The following is a 16,783-nucleotide window of genomic DNA, read 5'->3' on the forward strand; positions in this document are numbered from 1 at the left end:
TCTCTCCTGCTTGTGGGGCGCCCGCCATTGCAATTGCGAATAAATTACTACTTCACTGAGATCCTCGCCTGAGCCTAAGTTATTGGCTACGGAGTGTTTCTCACATAGCCATGTAGGATTTACATTGACTTCTCAAATTAAAAACAAACAAACAAAAAACATACACACAGATGTTGTTGATTAAATTCTGTGGTTGCTGGATGAAGACTCTGGTTAGCATTGTTTCCTTGTGCATATCCAAAAACTTGAGGTCTTCCTACCAGTTACTGTGTACCAGCATTGTGTATTGTTATTGGTGTACTACCCAGCATATCTAGACAAGTGCCATGCTTGCTGTGCATACCCAATATCATAGTATCCCTTTTTAGAGCAACAGGGATTAAACTGAAGAGGATCAGTGTGGTATTTCCAGTGGGAAGGGTTATTAATGCTACGGGAGGCAGGATGTGCTCGGTGAGGCTGGGAAGGAGCAGTCTCGGAGTGCTATAATCTATAGCCTGGCCTTCCTAATCAACCTGGCTGCTTCTTGGCTATTTGGATTGTCAGACTCTGAGCAAAGTTATTTATTCACTCGGTCAGTTCTCGGTGCTATAAAATACGTTTTGCTGTCTAACATAGCAAGTGTCAGCAGCTTGTCCAATACTACAGAGATAAGATTGTAGGCTTATGCAGTGCTATATGTATTAAGTTGCTAAATCAATTTTAAAATGTTTTTCAGGTTCTAAATGGCTTCTAAGAAGTTGGGGTCTGACTCTCATGGTAAGTGGAATTTGATATCCTTGTCCTATCAGTAGGATGAATTTTACTGTTGCTGCTGAGTAATGTCCTGGCCATCAAGGCTAATCTGTTCATCCCCCGACTGGCTTTTTTGTTAGGAATTAAGTGCCTTGGCTTCCTTCTTGCATAGCTGCTTGCTAATGCTGTGCCCATTCTCTAGTTAAACTGAAGTTCAACATATGACTATCCCCCATTATCCCTGCCCCTCTCTTATGGCCGAATAATACCTCCTGAGAAATCCCCTTCAAAATCAAAGCTGAACTGTAGTTTTGGTGCTCATGTGATGCTCGCTGAAGCAGATGCTAGATCTGCAGCCTCTTACTATGAAAGTAAAGTGAGAAGCTGGATTGCAAGTCAAGCTTTTAATATATCATTGTGATGTTTTTTGCTCAGCAATTAATTTATTCCTAAATTGGACTCATCTGGCTTAGTAGCCTGCAGTTGGGTGAGTGATCTTTCCTACATCTGAGATGTGTAATGTCATGCAGATGATTAGTGTCATAAGAATTTTGCGCTGCAATGTGTGTTTCTTTTAGAAAATGGGGTATCAGATTGAGAGGACTCATTTCCCTGAAGCTCATTTTTTGTATGTGTAACGTAGATTATTAAAATGAGTAATCAATTAAAGCCATGCTGGGTGGTTCAAATGAAATTTCTAAAAATCAGCCTATTAAATAACAGTTAGAAAATCTTTAATTGCTTTGCTTAATGTAGTGGGTTTATGTGGCAAGGTTTTTGTAGCAGGGGGCCATAGGTGTGGCTTTTGTGAGAAGAATCTAGAAGCTATTAGCTTATGTTAGATAAGGGCCCTGATGCTGACCAGAGCTGAGCCAATAAGCAATGGTGTTTGCACCTCTGTGAGAGCATATTTAAGAAAGGGAGAAAAAAACAACAACAAAACACGCTGCTACACAGCAGCTGGGAGAGTGAGAGGAGTGAGGAACAGCCTTGCAGGCACCAAGGTCAATGAAGAAGGCGGGGGAGAGGTGCTCCAGGTGCCGGAGCAGAAGCCTCCGGCGGCCTGTGGTGAGGACCATGGTGAAGCAGGCTGTCCCCCTGCAGCCCATGGAGTACCATGATGGAGCAGGGTTCCACGCTGTAGCCTGTGGAGGAGAGCACGGTGGAGCAGGTGGACCTGCACCGATGGAGGCTGCCACCTGTGGAGGACCCCTGCTGGAGCAGATTCTGGGCGGGAGCTGTGGCCCGTGGAGAGGAGACCACACAAGAGCAGGTGACCTGGCAGGAGCTGTTGCCCGTGGGGGACCCAGGTTGGAGCAGTTTGCTCCTGAGGGATGGACCCCGTGGTACGGACCCATATCTGGAAGTTCTGGAAGAGCTGCTGCCTGTGGGAAGCCCATGCAGGATCAGTTTGGGAAAGACAGCATCCCATGGGAGGAACCCCATGTGGAGTAGGGGAAGAGAGTGACCGAGACAGCTCTTCATCTCCACCACTCTATAGACTGACCATAACCCCCATTCCTCTGTGCTGCTCGCGTGAAGGAGGTGGAAGAGGGCGGATTTGGGGGAAGGTGGTTTTGGTTTCTTTCCTTTGTTCCTCACTTCTCTAGCTTGTTAGTAATAGGCAATAAATCTTACTGTCTCCCTACTCTGAGTCTGTTTTGCCCGTCATGATAACTGTTGAGCGATCCCCCGTCCTTATCTCAAACCCTTGAGCCCTTTGTGTTGTATTTTCTCCTCCTCCTCAAAGAGGAAGGAGGGAGTGAGAGTGGCTGAGGTGGAGCTCAGCCTCCCACCTGAGTAAAACCACCACGTTACCATCGAAACAGTGGCTTGGGTGTTACTTTGTATATGTTGGTTTTGCTTTTTGTATTGAATTTACTGTTAGAAGACATATTGTGTATTCAGGTAGTAAGGTCATCTATTTAAAAAAAAAAAAAGGTGAAGGATTCTTTACTTTCTGGGTCAGTTTTCAAGTTTTCCTAGACTAGTACTGTTGTGATTGGGCTGAATGCTATGAGCATCAGTGTTTTTGCTTCAGAAACACTTTTTTATTCTATGAACTCTCCTAAAACAGTTGGTGTCTCAGCACGCTTGATGTTTTTGTAGCAGGATTGTATTCAAGAGAAGGTTATAGCAGTGTATTAGAAAATTAACATACTGGGAAGAAACAAGAAAGTTTTTATTCCTTAGTCTAGGTGCTGAGGTTAAACTGACAGCCGTCAGTTCAGCTCATCTAGTCTGGGTGCACTTAGTTTTTTTACTATCCCAAAAAAAGGGATGTTGCTCTGTAAATACCACAGCATGTGCTCTATGGCTAGTGTGTATTTCAGGCAAACAAGAGGGCTGTGGAAGGGGAGGTGTCTCCTACTTACTGTGTCAATAGGTCTAATAAGACAAGTATTTGCATACTGAGCAATTTGGGCTGTGAGATTGGTGTAAAGAGGTAATCGTGCTTGGCTTGTGTGCTTGGATCATCCCAGTTAGAGCAGGACTTGTAGCAGCGGGACTAACCAGGGCATGGTAGCAGCAGGCTAGCTTGACTCTGAGTGTTTAGGAGGGGATAAGGCTGTCTCTGACCTGGCCATGATGTAAGTATAAGTGCAAAGGCTGCCACAATTGCTACTTCTGCATAAACACACACGGTTGTATCCAAGTTCTCACACTGCCAGCTCAAATACTGTTTGGGTGTTGTGGTGGTGGCTAGCGAGGTGCAGTTTGGATGCTGTGCTGTGTACTGCTTCTCAGTAAGGACCAGTGAAAATACTATTATATTCTGCCTGGAGCGCTCTTTTGTTTTGGTAGTGTAATAAATGTCTCAGTCTTCAAAATAGGACTATAATCAAAGTTTACAATTTATTAAAGGAATAGAGGTAAGCAAACAGCGCTGGGTGCGCCGGGAGTCTCTGCTCCACCAAGACGCACACCAGTTATATCAAGCAGCTGGTTTTTATGCTCCTAGGCTGATACATATTCATTACTACTTCTAAAAAAAAACCACAGGGTTATTATAATTAGTTTCCGGAATCCAAACCCTCCTACTGGAGCATGCGTATCAGTCTCTGGTGGTCCCTCTGGGGGTCTCTTGTGCTGAAGGCTCATAGTCTTCCTCCCTCTTGTCCTTCTCCTTTGTCCAACTTGGCTGTATGTCAGAGACTTGAGCAACATCCCCTGCAAGCTTTGTCTTTTAGTTGTTCTTCAGCTCTCCCCGTCTCCTTAATCTCCTGGCCAGATATCAGAGACTTGCATAGTGTCCCATGCAATAGTCATAATAGTTAGCAGTTATTCTGAAACTCCCCAGATATCAGAGACTTCAAGGAAAAGCCTACAAATACATTTCCCTTCAAGCTCTCTATTGACACGAATTGCTAAAACATTCCTTTGCAAGATACAAGAACTATATACATTAACCACTCTGTTTTTCTTAGACTTGTGGTTATACAAGGGTATGTAAGACAGAAGGTCACATTCATCATACCATGTTGCCCTAGCACTGTTCCATACTGACACAAATCAGATGAACATATCTCACAATCCCCCATCTCCTTTTTCATGGCATTGATTCGTGTTTTCCTTTCTAATCAAGTTAATACTTGCCGAATTGATGACAATTGATACCAATTCTGGATCTTTATTTGTTTTTATTATCATCAGAGAATGGGTTTTCTCTTTCCCTGTTGCTGGGTCAACAGGTACCATAGATATTTGCATTCCTTGTATAACCGAGTGTATTAGTCTGGTAATACAGGGTATTAAACATGGAATTATTAACAATCCTCCACATATCCCCAATACAACCACCCTTATTTTAGCAAACCAATAACCACCCATAAACCCCCTTCCATAATCCTCTTAGATCGATTCCATTCCAAATTTGAACTGGGACATGTGCAATTTTCTTCATTTCCTTTACAAGTTCATTTACAGCATTTCTTTCTGTTGTGGTTTAACCCAGTGGGCAGCTAAACAACACACGGCCGCTCGCTCACCTCCCCCCCTCCTCCTCTGGGATGGGAGAGAGAAATGGGAAAGTGAAGCCTGTGAGTTGAGATAAAGACAAGAAAATATTAATAACAATAATAATAATGACAATAATTATGATAATAGTACTTCTAGTAATAATGTGTACGAAACAAGTGATGCACAATGCGATTGCTCACCACCTGCTGTCTGATACCCAGCCTAACCCCGAGCAGTCCGGCCCTCCTCCCAGCTCTTGCACCCCCAGCCTGGCCACTGGCAGGACAGAGTGAGAAGCTGAAACATCCTTGGCTCGCTGTAAGCACTGCTCGGCAACAATTAGAACATCAGCATATTATCAGCACTCTTCTCATCCTAAGCCAGAACATAGCATTCTACCAGCTACTAGGAAGAAACACCCTTATCATCAATCTTTAAACAGCAATTACTAAAGTTAATTTTTCCACAGACTTCTCCTTCTTGTGCTAGTAAATAATCCAAAGCTGGGCGATTTTGATACAAAGCATTTCTCATCTTGGTATTTTGCTTTGCAATTAATCCAAGTGCATCTCTGGTTTTATTTATAACTATTTCTATTACAGCTTGTAACCTAATTATTCTATTAAGTATATATATTGGGGTCCTATAGCCCCAGGATCCATCTTCTGCCCACGTAGCTGGATCATAATAGGCAAACACCTTCAATCAAGGGGTTGGGCCCGCTTTCAGGGTCCATTTGGGCTTGTGTTACCATTCAGCCTGTCAGGGTGATCCAGCTCCTGGAAAACGAATCACAATTTTATATGGGTTTAAAAAAAGAGGTTCTTATGTTATTTTCTCGGGACAACCCGACCTTAGTGTGGGAGAAGTCCGGTCGAGGCCCTCTCACTCGGCAGTCAATACCCATAGGGGTTGCCTCCCTCGGTAGACCATACACACCTCAGTGGAGGGTCCTGCCCCGGTCTTGCCTTCTCCCTTTCCTCCCTTCAGGGTTGTCCCTTTTATTTGGCATCCTTAATTCATGCAGAGTCTCGTTGCCAGAATATTAGTTCTTCTTTAGCTTGAGTTTCAGAAGCGGACTCAACCCTCCAGGTTTCGGTAGTTACTGGTCCTTTTATTCTGGATGCGTGGGTCCAACCCTTTTCTGCGGTTCTCACAGCTGTTTCACTAGTAAGTAAAGCAAGGTACAGTCCCTCCCATTGGGGGTTCAAAGATTCTTCCCTCCAGGTTTATTTATTAAGACCTTGTCTCCTGGTTGTGTCTTATGAATAGCAAATCCTAAAGATGGTGTTTGAGCCATCATTCCAATTTCTCTTAGCTCTTGTAATCTCCTTCCAATAGTAATTATATATTTCTGGATGCTACGATCCTCAACTACATTGTTCCCTAGAGGCATCCCTTGAGAATAAGGCATAGCATATAACATTTCATATGGTGATAATCCAGTCTCACTGTGTGGTTTAGTTCTTATGTTTAAAAGTGCCAATGGTAAGCATTTCGTCCAGGGCATTTGTGTCTTGATCATTAACTTAGCCAATTGTTGTTTTATTGTTTGATTCAGTCTTTCTACTTTCCCTGAGCTTTGTGGGTGCCACGGAGTATGGTATTCCCACTGAATACCTAATGATTGCCATAATAATTTTATTATTTTAGAAGTAAAGTGTGTGCCCTGGTCAGAATCAATGTACTGGATTATCCCAAATCTAGGTATCAGGTGTTCTAATAGAATTTTTACCACCATTTGTGCTGTAGCTCATGCTACGGGATAAGCTTCTACCCATTGTGTTAAATGATCTACTATTACCAATAGATATTTTATCCTCTCTACTTTGGGCAATTCAGTGAAATCAACTTGTACTTTCTCAAAAGGCCTATAAACTGTTTTGTTTTGTTTCTCCCTCCCGTGGCTGCTTGTTGAAACACTTTCTTATTTATCTTCTGACAAGTTAAGCAACAGTTATGTAATTTGCTTTGCTATTTCAAAAAAAAAAAACAATGCAACCAAATTGTTTTAGTAAATGATCACTTAACACCTTTGTACCCCAATGTGTTTGTGCATGCAAACGTCCCAATATTTGCTTCGCATAAGTTTTTGGCAATATCTCTCGCCTGTCTGGCAGTGTCCATTTTCCTTGTTCTAATTTAGCCCCTATTTTCTCCAGTTTCGTTTGTTTGTTTTGTTTTGTTTTCCATTGCATTTCATAGTCGGTCCAAAAATTCCATAGGGGTTTCTTTTGGATTTTGTTGGAACAGATTCTCAATTCCCAATGTAACCAGATTTTGGTATTTACCGTTCATTATTTCCGGGGTGCCTATAGTCTCAGCGTGGGGTCGGTCAGGGGAATGCAATTGTCAACAGTTCCCTGAGTGGTCCCATTGGCAATCTGAGCTCACTCATAAACTCAGATTGTTTTAAGAGTTAACTGCTTTTCTGTTTCCATGACAACTCTCTGGGACCCATCATGGTCCCTCTGCCCCAAAGTGCTCACACCGGTGATTTTGAGATCACAGCCTCCTATTGAGGCAGAACTATTAACATTCCTACATCCTCTTCCCCTGCTCATTCAACTTCAAACAGCTCTGTTAAATACTACATGCCACACCTTTAACACCTTCAACAACTCTTTTAACCCTTCCTTTATCTTTCTCCAGCCTGTACTTTTCTCATGCCAACACCAAAGGCTAAGTCAGGGGCCAACTTGCATGTAATTCCACTCCTTTTCCCTCTAAGATGCTGAAACAACATATCAGTATACTACATTTCATCCTATTTTTCTTCTCTCCTCAGAAACAACATTAATTGCAAGATAGTGTTATAGTCGATTGATCTATAAAGTGGTCATTCACTTTATATAGTGGCCACCACTGATTGCAATGCTTAATGAAAGTCCTCTTGCTTTCTGTGCCCCCAGTTCTAACAATATCCTTCCAATGTGCCAATATGCACCCGAGGAGACTTTCTTTAAAACATCTTTGTTTTGGATATTACCCATTTCCTTGATTTCCCATTCCCTTTTATTTGTTTGTTTATTTATTTATTTATTATTATTCCTTACTAGTTACTGTCCTTTTGTGAGAAACACTCCGTAGCCAATAACTTAGGCTCAGGGGAGGATCTCAGTGAAGTAGTAATTTATTCGCGATTGCAATGGCGGCGCCCCACAAGCAGGAGAGAGCGCATCTACTAGTTCCAAAACACAGTTTATATACCTTTTGATGGCAGGACCCTCCCCTGTTTCCCCACTGAGTGGGTAATCCAGATTCACAATCTATCTGATGCTTCACAAACAATGCATGGCCTTCAGTCGCCGGCCTGTTAAATTTCAAATTTCTTTTGACATTTTTACTGCTTGAAGTGGTAGTGTTTCTTCACTTATCTGACTTGACTTGACACCGTGATTTTCACCTAATTGTCCTAAGGAGTCTGATTGTCTGCATTTTACAAGGTCGCCTGCTAAACTTTCTTATCACTGTAAGCATATCTCAGTACCACATTCCCTCCTTCTAAACAATGTAACTCTGCAAAAACAACATTTCTATTCCCACAATTCCCCCCTTTTCTTTTTTTTTATAAACTGTTGATTTTTGCAAAAACTCTTTTTATTTTTATTTATTTATTTATTTTAAGTGTAATTTGGTAAATATCTTCCTCTTCTTCACTTTCTTTGCTCTCCATTTCCTCTAATATCATTTTATCTGAGTAGGGTGGTGGATCTATGGTCATTTGTTTCAATAATGTGGTTTCAATTAACCGCTGGACAAGTCCCCTTACCCAGGGGATAATGCAACAGCCAATAGCTGTCAAAACTCCTGCTACTATAATCAAGGATGTAAATATGGACATTACAATCCCTTTCCATTTACAAAACCAAGATTTCAACCATCCTGTGATGGAAGTGTCTGTTCCGAATTTTCTGCCAATTCATTAGCAAGGGTGGTAAGCCCTTGCAATGCTCTTGTTACTGTGCCATCCGGGGCAGTATTGTTACGGATAAAAGTACAACGGTTGCCCAGCATCACGCATACACCACCCTTCTCCACAAGCATCATATCTAATGCTATCCTGTTTTCCCAAGCCATTTTGCTGATGGCATCTAGTTGTTCAGCGATTCCTCTCATCGCATCCTTGGTATAATTGATGAATCTCTGCTGATTATAATAGAAATAATTAATCCAATCCACATTTTTATTGATTGTTACCCACCAGAACAGTAACTCAAACCCTGCAGCAATTAAATTTCTGGCTTTATATTCATCCCGAACTCCTCTAGGTACCCCAACAGAATCTATGTATACTCTATCATCAAATGATATTCCTAAGCCTCCTTTACTTCTTCTGGGTATTTGTGATGTTTCTCTTTCAAATGCCAGGGTGAAGGGTATAGCTGATTGAACAAGTGCACAAGTGCCTTCCCAATTAGATGGTAGGGTGGACCGTAAGATCTTCCCTCCACCGTACCACCAGAGATCTGCCCTGGGGATCTCTAGTCTTGAGCAGTTTCCCATCAAGTCCTTCGTAGCACAAGGCAAATTCTCCCAGATGCCAGGTAGCACTCACACCCTGCCGTGAGAGGCAAGCTGTATGGTTACCTATAGCTGTAGAGAATGCAGGGGGAACCGTGATATTGTTATCATGCAAGATACAGCAAAGAGAGACTTACAGGCCTCATTTCCCCAGGCAGTCTTCTCTTGGTACAATGCAATCATACATCGCATCCCTTGGGAGTCTTTGGTCCACCCCCATGGGAAGGGCACTATCTGGGCAATCGGTCATCCCGAGGCACAAGCATAGCAGTAGCTACGCTTGAGACTCTGGACAGTATATTTGACCCATTCTATCCAGGCATTCACGTCCCCATACCCTGTTTGAATCTCAAATGTTTGAACTGCCACATTTCAGAGGGCCTCCTGTTTACTCTCCTGTTTTCTCCTTGAGTTTCTCCCTTTCTCTGATGGCAAGAGAGGATTGTTTCCATACAGCTATTCTCAATCTGACTGTTGTGTCTCTGCCAGTTATTTGTTCTTTCTGCTCAATTGTCATTGGGCATTTAAATCTCCACAAGCTAACACCTCACAAGCATCAAACGTGATGGATTGTGGTACATAACCCTCTGTCACAGTCACCCATATTTTGATGGGGTATCCCGTTTTTGCTATTATCTGGTCATGCCTTTTCCAAGTTACCAATTGACCAAGGCCTTCTCTGAGGCCTAGAATCACTAAAAACAAAATTAGTAATCAATTTTTCCCTGTCATTATTTTTAAACCTTAGGTTTCCAAATAATTATCGATACAAAAATAAGATGTACACTACTACTATAACAACCCCCCCCCTTGGGAGCACTGCAATTCGCTATAGGTCTGTCCTTTCTCTCAATCACAAGTCACACTCGTTAGTTACCTGTGAAAATAAAAGGTTAGTTTACAATTGTAAGCTCTTATCCTGCTCAGAGTCCACTACGAGATTTTTCTCTTCAATTTCAACTTCCAACAAGTCTTTTGTAGGAACAGCTTCCCAGGTACTAGCGTCAACAGATCCCTTCACTCGAGTATAGTGAGTCCAACCTTTTTCCGCAGTTCTTACAGCTGTTTCAGTGGTCAGTAATTGTCCTTCCCATTCAGGCTGGAGTTGACTCTTTCCAGGTCCGAATCAGGACCCAGTTTCCTGGATGATGGTGGTGAATGGGGAATTCCAAAGGTGGGGTTTGAGCCAACAACCCACAGGTCCTGAGAGATGACAAAGAAGAAGACAACCCCAGAATACAGTTCTTAAGGAAACTCTCTTATTTTGAATTGTGGTATCTCATCCCTTCTGCCCAGATAGGGCAATCTGAACAGCGTCTCATATGGTGAAATTCCTATATCCTTTCTTGGTGCTGTTTAAACCTGTAGGAGTAAGCCTTTTACCAAAGGAAGTTGGGTTTCTAACACTAGTTTAGTTAATTGCTTCTTTAATGTCTGATTCATTCGCTTCACCTTCCCAGCAGAGGAGGGGTGCCAGGGGCTGTGAAAATCCCACTCAATCTCTAAGGCCTGCTTTAACCCTTGCAGTAAAGCTTACACCCATCCAGTCACGTGGTCAATTAGGACAAACAAGTAACTCAGTAAAGTTTACCTGTATACTTTGGAAAGGTCAACGCCCTGGCTCCCGTCCCCCTCTAGATGGGTTACAGAAGACCTTTTTATTTACCTTTTGACATATGGTACATCCTCTACATATGTGCTTCCCTAAAGTGTATATTCCTACACAGACATACTTTCTTAGCACAACATCACACATTGCTTGCACCTCCTAATGACTCTTCTGATGTAAAACAGTTAATATTTGCCTCATTATCACTTTATTCAGCATTTCTCTCCCATCAGGGAGTATCGATTTTCCTTCAGACTTCATGGCTCCTGATTCCTTAAAAAAATATTTCTTTTAAAACTTTTTAGTTCTTTCTTAATTTTCAACAATTCCCTGAATCCTCTCTGCATTTATTCTGTTTTCCTTCAGACATTAGATGCCTTAAATACCTGACTTCTCTTTCTCCATATTATAATTTATTTATTTATTTATTTATTAATACTCCCAAGCCCTGCTTTCCCAGAAAGTTGAATAGCTTGTTAGTAGCTTTCTTCACAACTCTTTTCTCCTGTCCTGACAATAGAAAACGATCCACATATTTGTTAACATTAATACCTCCTTGGGAGGTTGTAATTGCTCCAAAATCTTTTGTTATTTAAACTGACCCAAATAGATAGGTGGCCCTGTAAACCCCTGAGGTAAAATTGTCCACCTATATTGTTGCTTCCGCCCCCATTTCAGGGTCTTTCCAGTCAGAGGTGAATATACGTTTGCTCTCAGGGCCTGAGAGCACTCCATTAATAACACTGTTATTCCAGTCTAACAATTTACTATTTGAATGCCCAATTTAATCATCAAATCCCTTCCCAACAAGTTAGCCTCTGTCTTGGATACATACAATAATTGCCCAGCGACCATTTTATTCCCTAGTCTCAGCTTGGTATCCCCCAAAACTGGCACTGTTATCCCAGCCCCTTCTACCCCCATCACTTTTTAGGGTTTCAGTAGTTAATTTAATCCCTGATACTTTACAAGTCAGTAATGGCCTAGCTACCCAGTGTATTGGGTTTGATGGCAAGGTTCGGGGGCTGTGAGTGGGGGGGTGGGAAACTGCAGTGGCAGCCCTCGTGAGAAAAACCCAGAAGCCTCCCCGTGGCAGATAAGGGACAATTTCATCTGGCCCCAAAGGGGCCCACTGCTGCCCAGAGCCAAGCCATGAGCAATACAGTCCCTGCCTCTGTGAGAGCACATCCACGAAAACAAATAAACAAAGAAACAAACAAAAACCTGCTGCTCAACAGCAGTTGGGAGAGCGAGAAACCCCCCCGCAGACACCAAAGTCAGTGCAGAAGGAGGGGGAGGAGGCGCTCCAGGCGCTGGAGCCGAAGCCCCCCTGCGGCCGCTGGAGAGGCCCCTGGTGGAGCAGGCTGTTCTCCCCTCCCCGATGCTTGGGAAACTGACCAAACACCACAGCAAATATGCAAATATACCAAAACTTCTAGACTGTTACTTAGATAATGCCTACATCCTCTTTCCCTGCTCATTCAACTTCAAACAGCTCTGTTGAATATTACATGCCACACCTTTAACACCTTCAGCAACCCTTTTAACACTTCCTTCATCTTTCTCCAGACTGTACTTTTCTAATACCAGCACCAAAGGCTCAGTCAGGGTCCAACTTAATTCCATACCTTTTCCCTCCAAGATACTGAAACAACATATCAATATAGCATATTTCATCCCATTTTCCTTCTTTCCTCCTTCTTCCACTCCAGATATTCCTATTCGAAGTGGCCAGCCTGGCCACACTTAAAACATCTTATCAAAGCCTGTCTCTGCTAGGACTCGGGCCACAACACAGGCAGCCTTCTTTGCCTGCCATTCCTTCATCTCTCTTCCTCTCCTTTCCATCCTGGCCCTGACTCCCCCTGAAGATTTTCTTCCTCTTTCTCCAACCCTCTGCCTCACTACCCGCTGCACTGTCAATACCATTAGTTTCGATCTCTTTTTTTTTTTTTTTTTTCCTTCTTATCTCCCCTCCAGACACACACCTCCAGGGCCTCCCGCAGGAGGGTCCCCCAGTGACTGTTCACTACATTCCCCCACCTTCTGAAGCATTTTCTGCATATTTTGCAAGGCTTTAATCACACAATGAACTTTCAAGAGCCCTTGGGATACTGGGTCATCAGGTCTCATCCCCAAGTACTTTCTCATTCTGACCCCAAGTCTCTCATATGATTTCTGTGTTGCACACTATTATTATTCCAGCCAGGATTGGCAAGTGGGTATTTCTGCCCTGCCGGTATTACCCCTGGTCCTGGAGGATGAGCTCTTTCCCATTCTTGTATAGCAGCTCTCCTCCTGATCATTCCCATTTCTTTCCCTGTAAACAACATACTTATAGACATAATTCCCTCCCCCAAGAGTATAAATCAGGTCGTAGGAACTGGTCTAATTGTTCAACTAGGCTGTTGGGGTCCTCGAATAAAGACTTCCTCTCCTTCTTAAAAGTCCTAACCTCTCTGCTGGTAAGGAGGAGGGGGTAGTTCACCTAAGAGGATACACAGTTAGTGTTAGTACTGTTAGTATCAGGGAAGGCAAAATTCTCAATATATCTTCTACCTTGTTCTAATTCTTGCCAGAGCCTAGAGTATGATACTTCTTTAGGGACAGTGTTAATTACAGTCCCTGTCTCCCTTCCTGGAGTGACTGCTGCTGCCACGGGTACAATATTAAGATTATAGGGAGCATAACTTGGCTCCTTCTCTGAAAAAGGAATCTTATTGTTTACACATAAATTTAAAGCCTGAATTTTCATCAGACCCGTATTTTGGCCAAAATACTGCTGTTTCCTTAATTGATTCTTTTGTCCAGACTGATACACAATATTTAACCTTTTTTTAATTATTTTTCTTTTACAATCCCTCTAATTTTGGGATTATGTTTCCAATTTCTTATCATTCTTCAGGAAGAACTATTGGTAGGCACTCCCCCAGGGATATCTCCCTGTCCCCTGTAACTCATATTTTCCCATTTTTCCTAACCCTCGCCAGTATGTGCTACAGAATTTTCCCTTCTGCAGTGTACCACACACCAATGTACTGAAAGATGGGGGTGTACCGCCAAGCACTTCCCCGTGCCAGCGTTACCGCACACCTGAGTTTACCAGATTCCCTGGTGTACTTCCAAGCACTTCCCCGTGCAAGGATTACCGTACACCAGATTCCCCTGGTGTAGTGCCAGCACTTCCCCGTGCAAGGGCTTACCATACACCAGATCACCCGACCCCCAAGGCAATACTTAATATTTCTTACCTTGGTCTGTGCACAGAGTTACCGGATCGATTCTTAAAAACCCGGAGTGCCTACCTTCTTCCTTTCCCCACTACTTCACGGATCCTGCCTCTTTAACCAGTCTCGGGCCCTCTGTCAGCTTTCCGCAGAACCGCCACCGTCGATGCACAGGACCGCTGAAATCAGCGGGGCATGCCTTCCTGCTGCTGCGGCGGTGGGGCTCCCCAGTAGGTGACTGGATCCCGGACGAGCCCCCAAATTGTGAGAAACACTCCGTAGCCAATAACTTAGGCTCAGGCGAGGATCTCAGTGAAGTAGTAATTTATTCGCGATTGCAATGGCGGGCGCCCCACAAGCAGGAGAGAGCGCATCTACTAGTTCCAAAACACAGTTTATATACCTTTTGATGGCAGGACCCTCCCCTGTTTCCCCACTGAGTGGGTAATCCAGATTCACAATCTATCTGATGCTTCACAAACAATGCATGGCCTTCAGTCGCCGGCCTGTTAAATTTCAAATTTCTTTTGACATTTTTACTGTTTGAAGTGGTAATGTTTCTTCACTTATCTGACTTGACTTGACACCGTGATTTTCACCTAATTGTCCTAAGGAGTCTGATTGTCTGCATTTTACAAGGTCGCCTGCTAAACTTTCTTATCACTGTAAGCATATCTCAGTACCACATTCCCTCCTTCTAAACAATGTAACTCTGCAAAAACAACATTTCTATTCCCACACTTTGTTTCAATTTCCACGCAATCCTTTTTACTGCAGGTTTTTACTATCTTTTCCTAATCTCCTTCCCAAATGTCCCAATTCTCTGGGATTAAACTCTTTTTCCCACATTCAAACTTCACTATTTCAAATTATTAACGAGCCCCGTTTCAATCATAAATCCACGGAACTTCAGGAAAACAGCTGAAGCACGCAGCCTTCAGTCTTCTAGACAAACATTACCACCTTCTCCACAAAAATTTACATTTCAACAGGACCGAATTTCAAGCCAAATGCCAATTTTTCTCATGCACTTTTTTAGTAAGCCCATACAAAACAAGGAATCACTCCTGTGTATCCGTCAATATGGGGGTTTAAAAGGTATTGAGGCCTAAATAAATTCGCTCCCCCCCCTTCTTACCAAATTCCCAGGGCTCAAGCCCGAACCACCAAAGAAATGAATCTCTCAGTTCTGCTTTGATAATCAGTCAACCCCCTTCCCCCCCCCGCCAGTACTTGGGAAACTGACCAAACACCACAGCAAATATACCAACACTTCTCAACTGTTAGTTACTTAGATAATGCTCCCGCCTTTTTCTTGTCACACTCAAAGCATTTAAGAGCAAAAATAGGATCACAAGATACACCGCCAGGCCCATATATTAGGCACCACCACTCAAAACTTTAATAAAACAGCACTTCTTTTCAGTCTGTCACGTACTTTGTTCGTCTCCGCCCACTCCCCTCGCGGAGAACACGGAACTGTGGATCGGGACTCCGCACTCGTTTTGCAGCGACGCTGCGTCTCACTCACACAGCACAATCACACAATCACACAGAGAGGCCTCTAGCACATCTCATTCATACCACAAGAATATAATTTAGAATGATAACCAACCAAACAAGTATTGTCTCTGACTGTGTTCTTCATGGAGTGACTTATTCCACTTTGTTTCAAACCCTTCCACTTACACAAATACTTTCAACACAAAATACCTGGACATTTAAGAATAAGACATACAATTATTAACACTCCAGTTAGTATCCCTCCAGCAGCTGAAAACATACCGTTTGTCCGCAGCCTCAGGAGATCTTTGTCTGCTCCTGCAGTGAGCGGCTGAGAGTGGAGTCCCCTCCAAGCAAAACGCTCAGGGTGCACCTAGGGGCATCTGCTCTGCAGCCGATCCTGCAGCTGAGCAGAGTGTCTCCTGCCTGGCTCACCAAAATGACTCACAGAAAGCTGACTCCACAATCAGTAAGATTGTAAAGTAGGTATGTTTACTCAGTTCTGGGCGGCACGTGGGGGTAGTCCTGCCAAAGTCGTGCACGCCTAATGTGACAACTTGCTTTGGTTATATCTAGTAAAGAGTTACATATACATGAAGTTTCCCAACACTCCTATACATATGCATAACCTGTCCCTTTGTGAACAGTCCTCCTTATCTCAGACCCCTTGGTTAAAGTCCAAACCATGAGGTTGTTTTGATCTGGTTCTCGGGGTCCAAGAGGCTCCTGTTATTTGGAGGTCTAAGCGCAGCACAGGCACAGTACATCACAAATGTAGCACATACTCATTCTTAATCAATTGCTCTCTAATTTCTAATTCCAATGTTTCAGCTGCAGCATACTTGCTCTCTTCCGGATCCACGGGTATTCTACTATTAACATTAATGTTCAAAGCCTGACAGACCCTGTCCACCATGGACCCAAATATCAACCAAAATACATGGGGTCTTAAAGGTTCTTTTGGTGTTTCTATCATATAATACTGGACCATTTTTAATTTACTCTTTCATTTTCTGGGGCCCCTATTGTTCCAATTTCTAATCATTATTCCTAATGGACTTTCTGGTAATTTGCTCCCTTTCTCTGGTCCTTGGTCTTCAATTCTGTCTGACCCATCTAGGAATTTTACTATGGCAATTCCCACAGCCCTTGGTTACCTTAGTAAGAGTGTCTTGCAGGGGGTTTAGGACCTATCACCCATCCACGAATCCTATAGGAATCACTT

General features: G+C 43.1%; 1 protein-coding gene and 1 long non-coding RNA gene across 5 annotated transcripts in view; both read left to right on the top strand.

Annotated features, from left to right (window-relative positions):
* Nucleotides 1-16,783, top strand: part of LOC311426438 — a 403,748-nt gene that overhangs the window by 344,845 nt on the left and 42,120 nt on the right. The window lies entirely within an intron of this gene.
* Nucleotides 1-16,783, top strand: part of LOC311426302 (ubiquitin-associated protein 1-like) — a 135,185-nt gene that overhangs the window by 83,147 nt on the left and 35,255 nt on the right. For all 4 annotated transcript variants that reach the window (XM_084502657.1, XM_084502653.1, XM_084502655.1 and 1 more), the window contains one exon: nt 719-759. In XM_084502657.1, coding sequence (XP_084358783.1) covers nt 719-759 — 41 coding nt within the window. The remainder of the gene's footprint in view (nt 1-718; nt 760-16,783) is intronic.

This window comes from Aythya ferina (assembly GCF_964211825.1).
Source record: "Aythya ferina genome assembly, chromosome: W".
In the NCBI taxonomy this organism is placed as follows: Eukaryota; Metazoa; Chordata; class Aves; order Anseriformes; family Anatidae; genus Aythya; species Aythya ferina.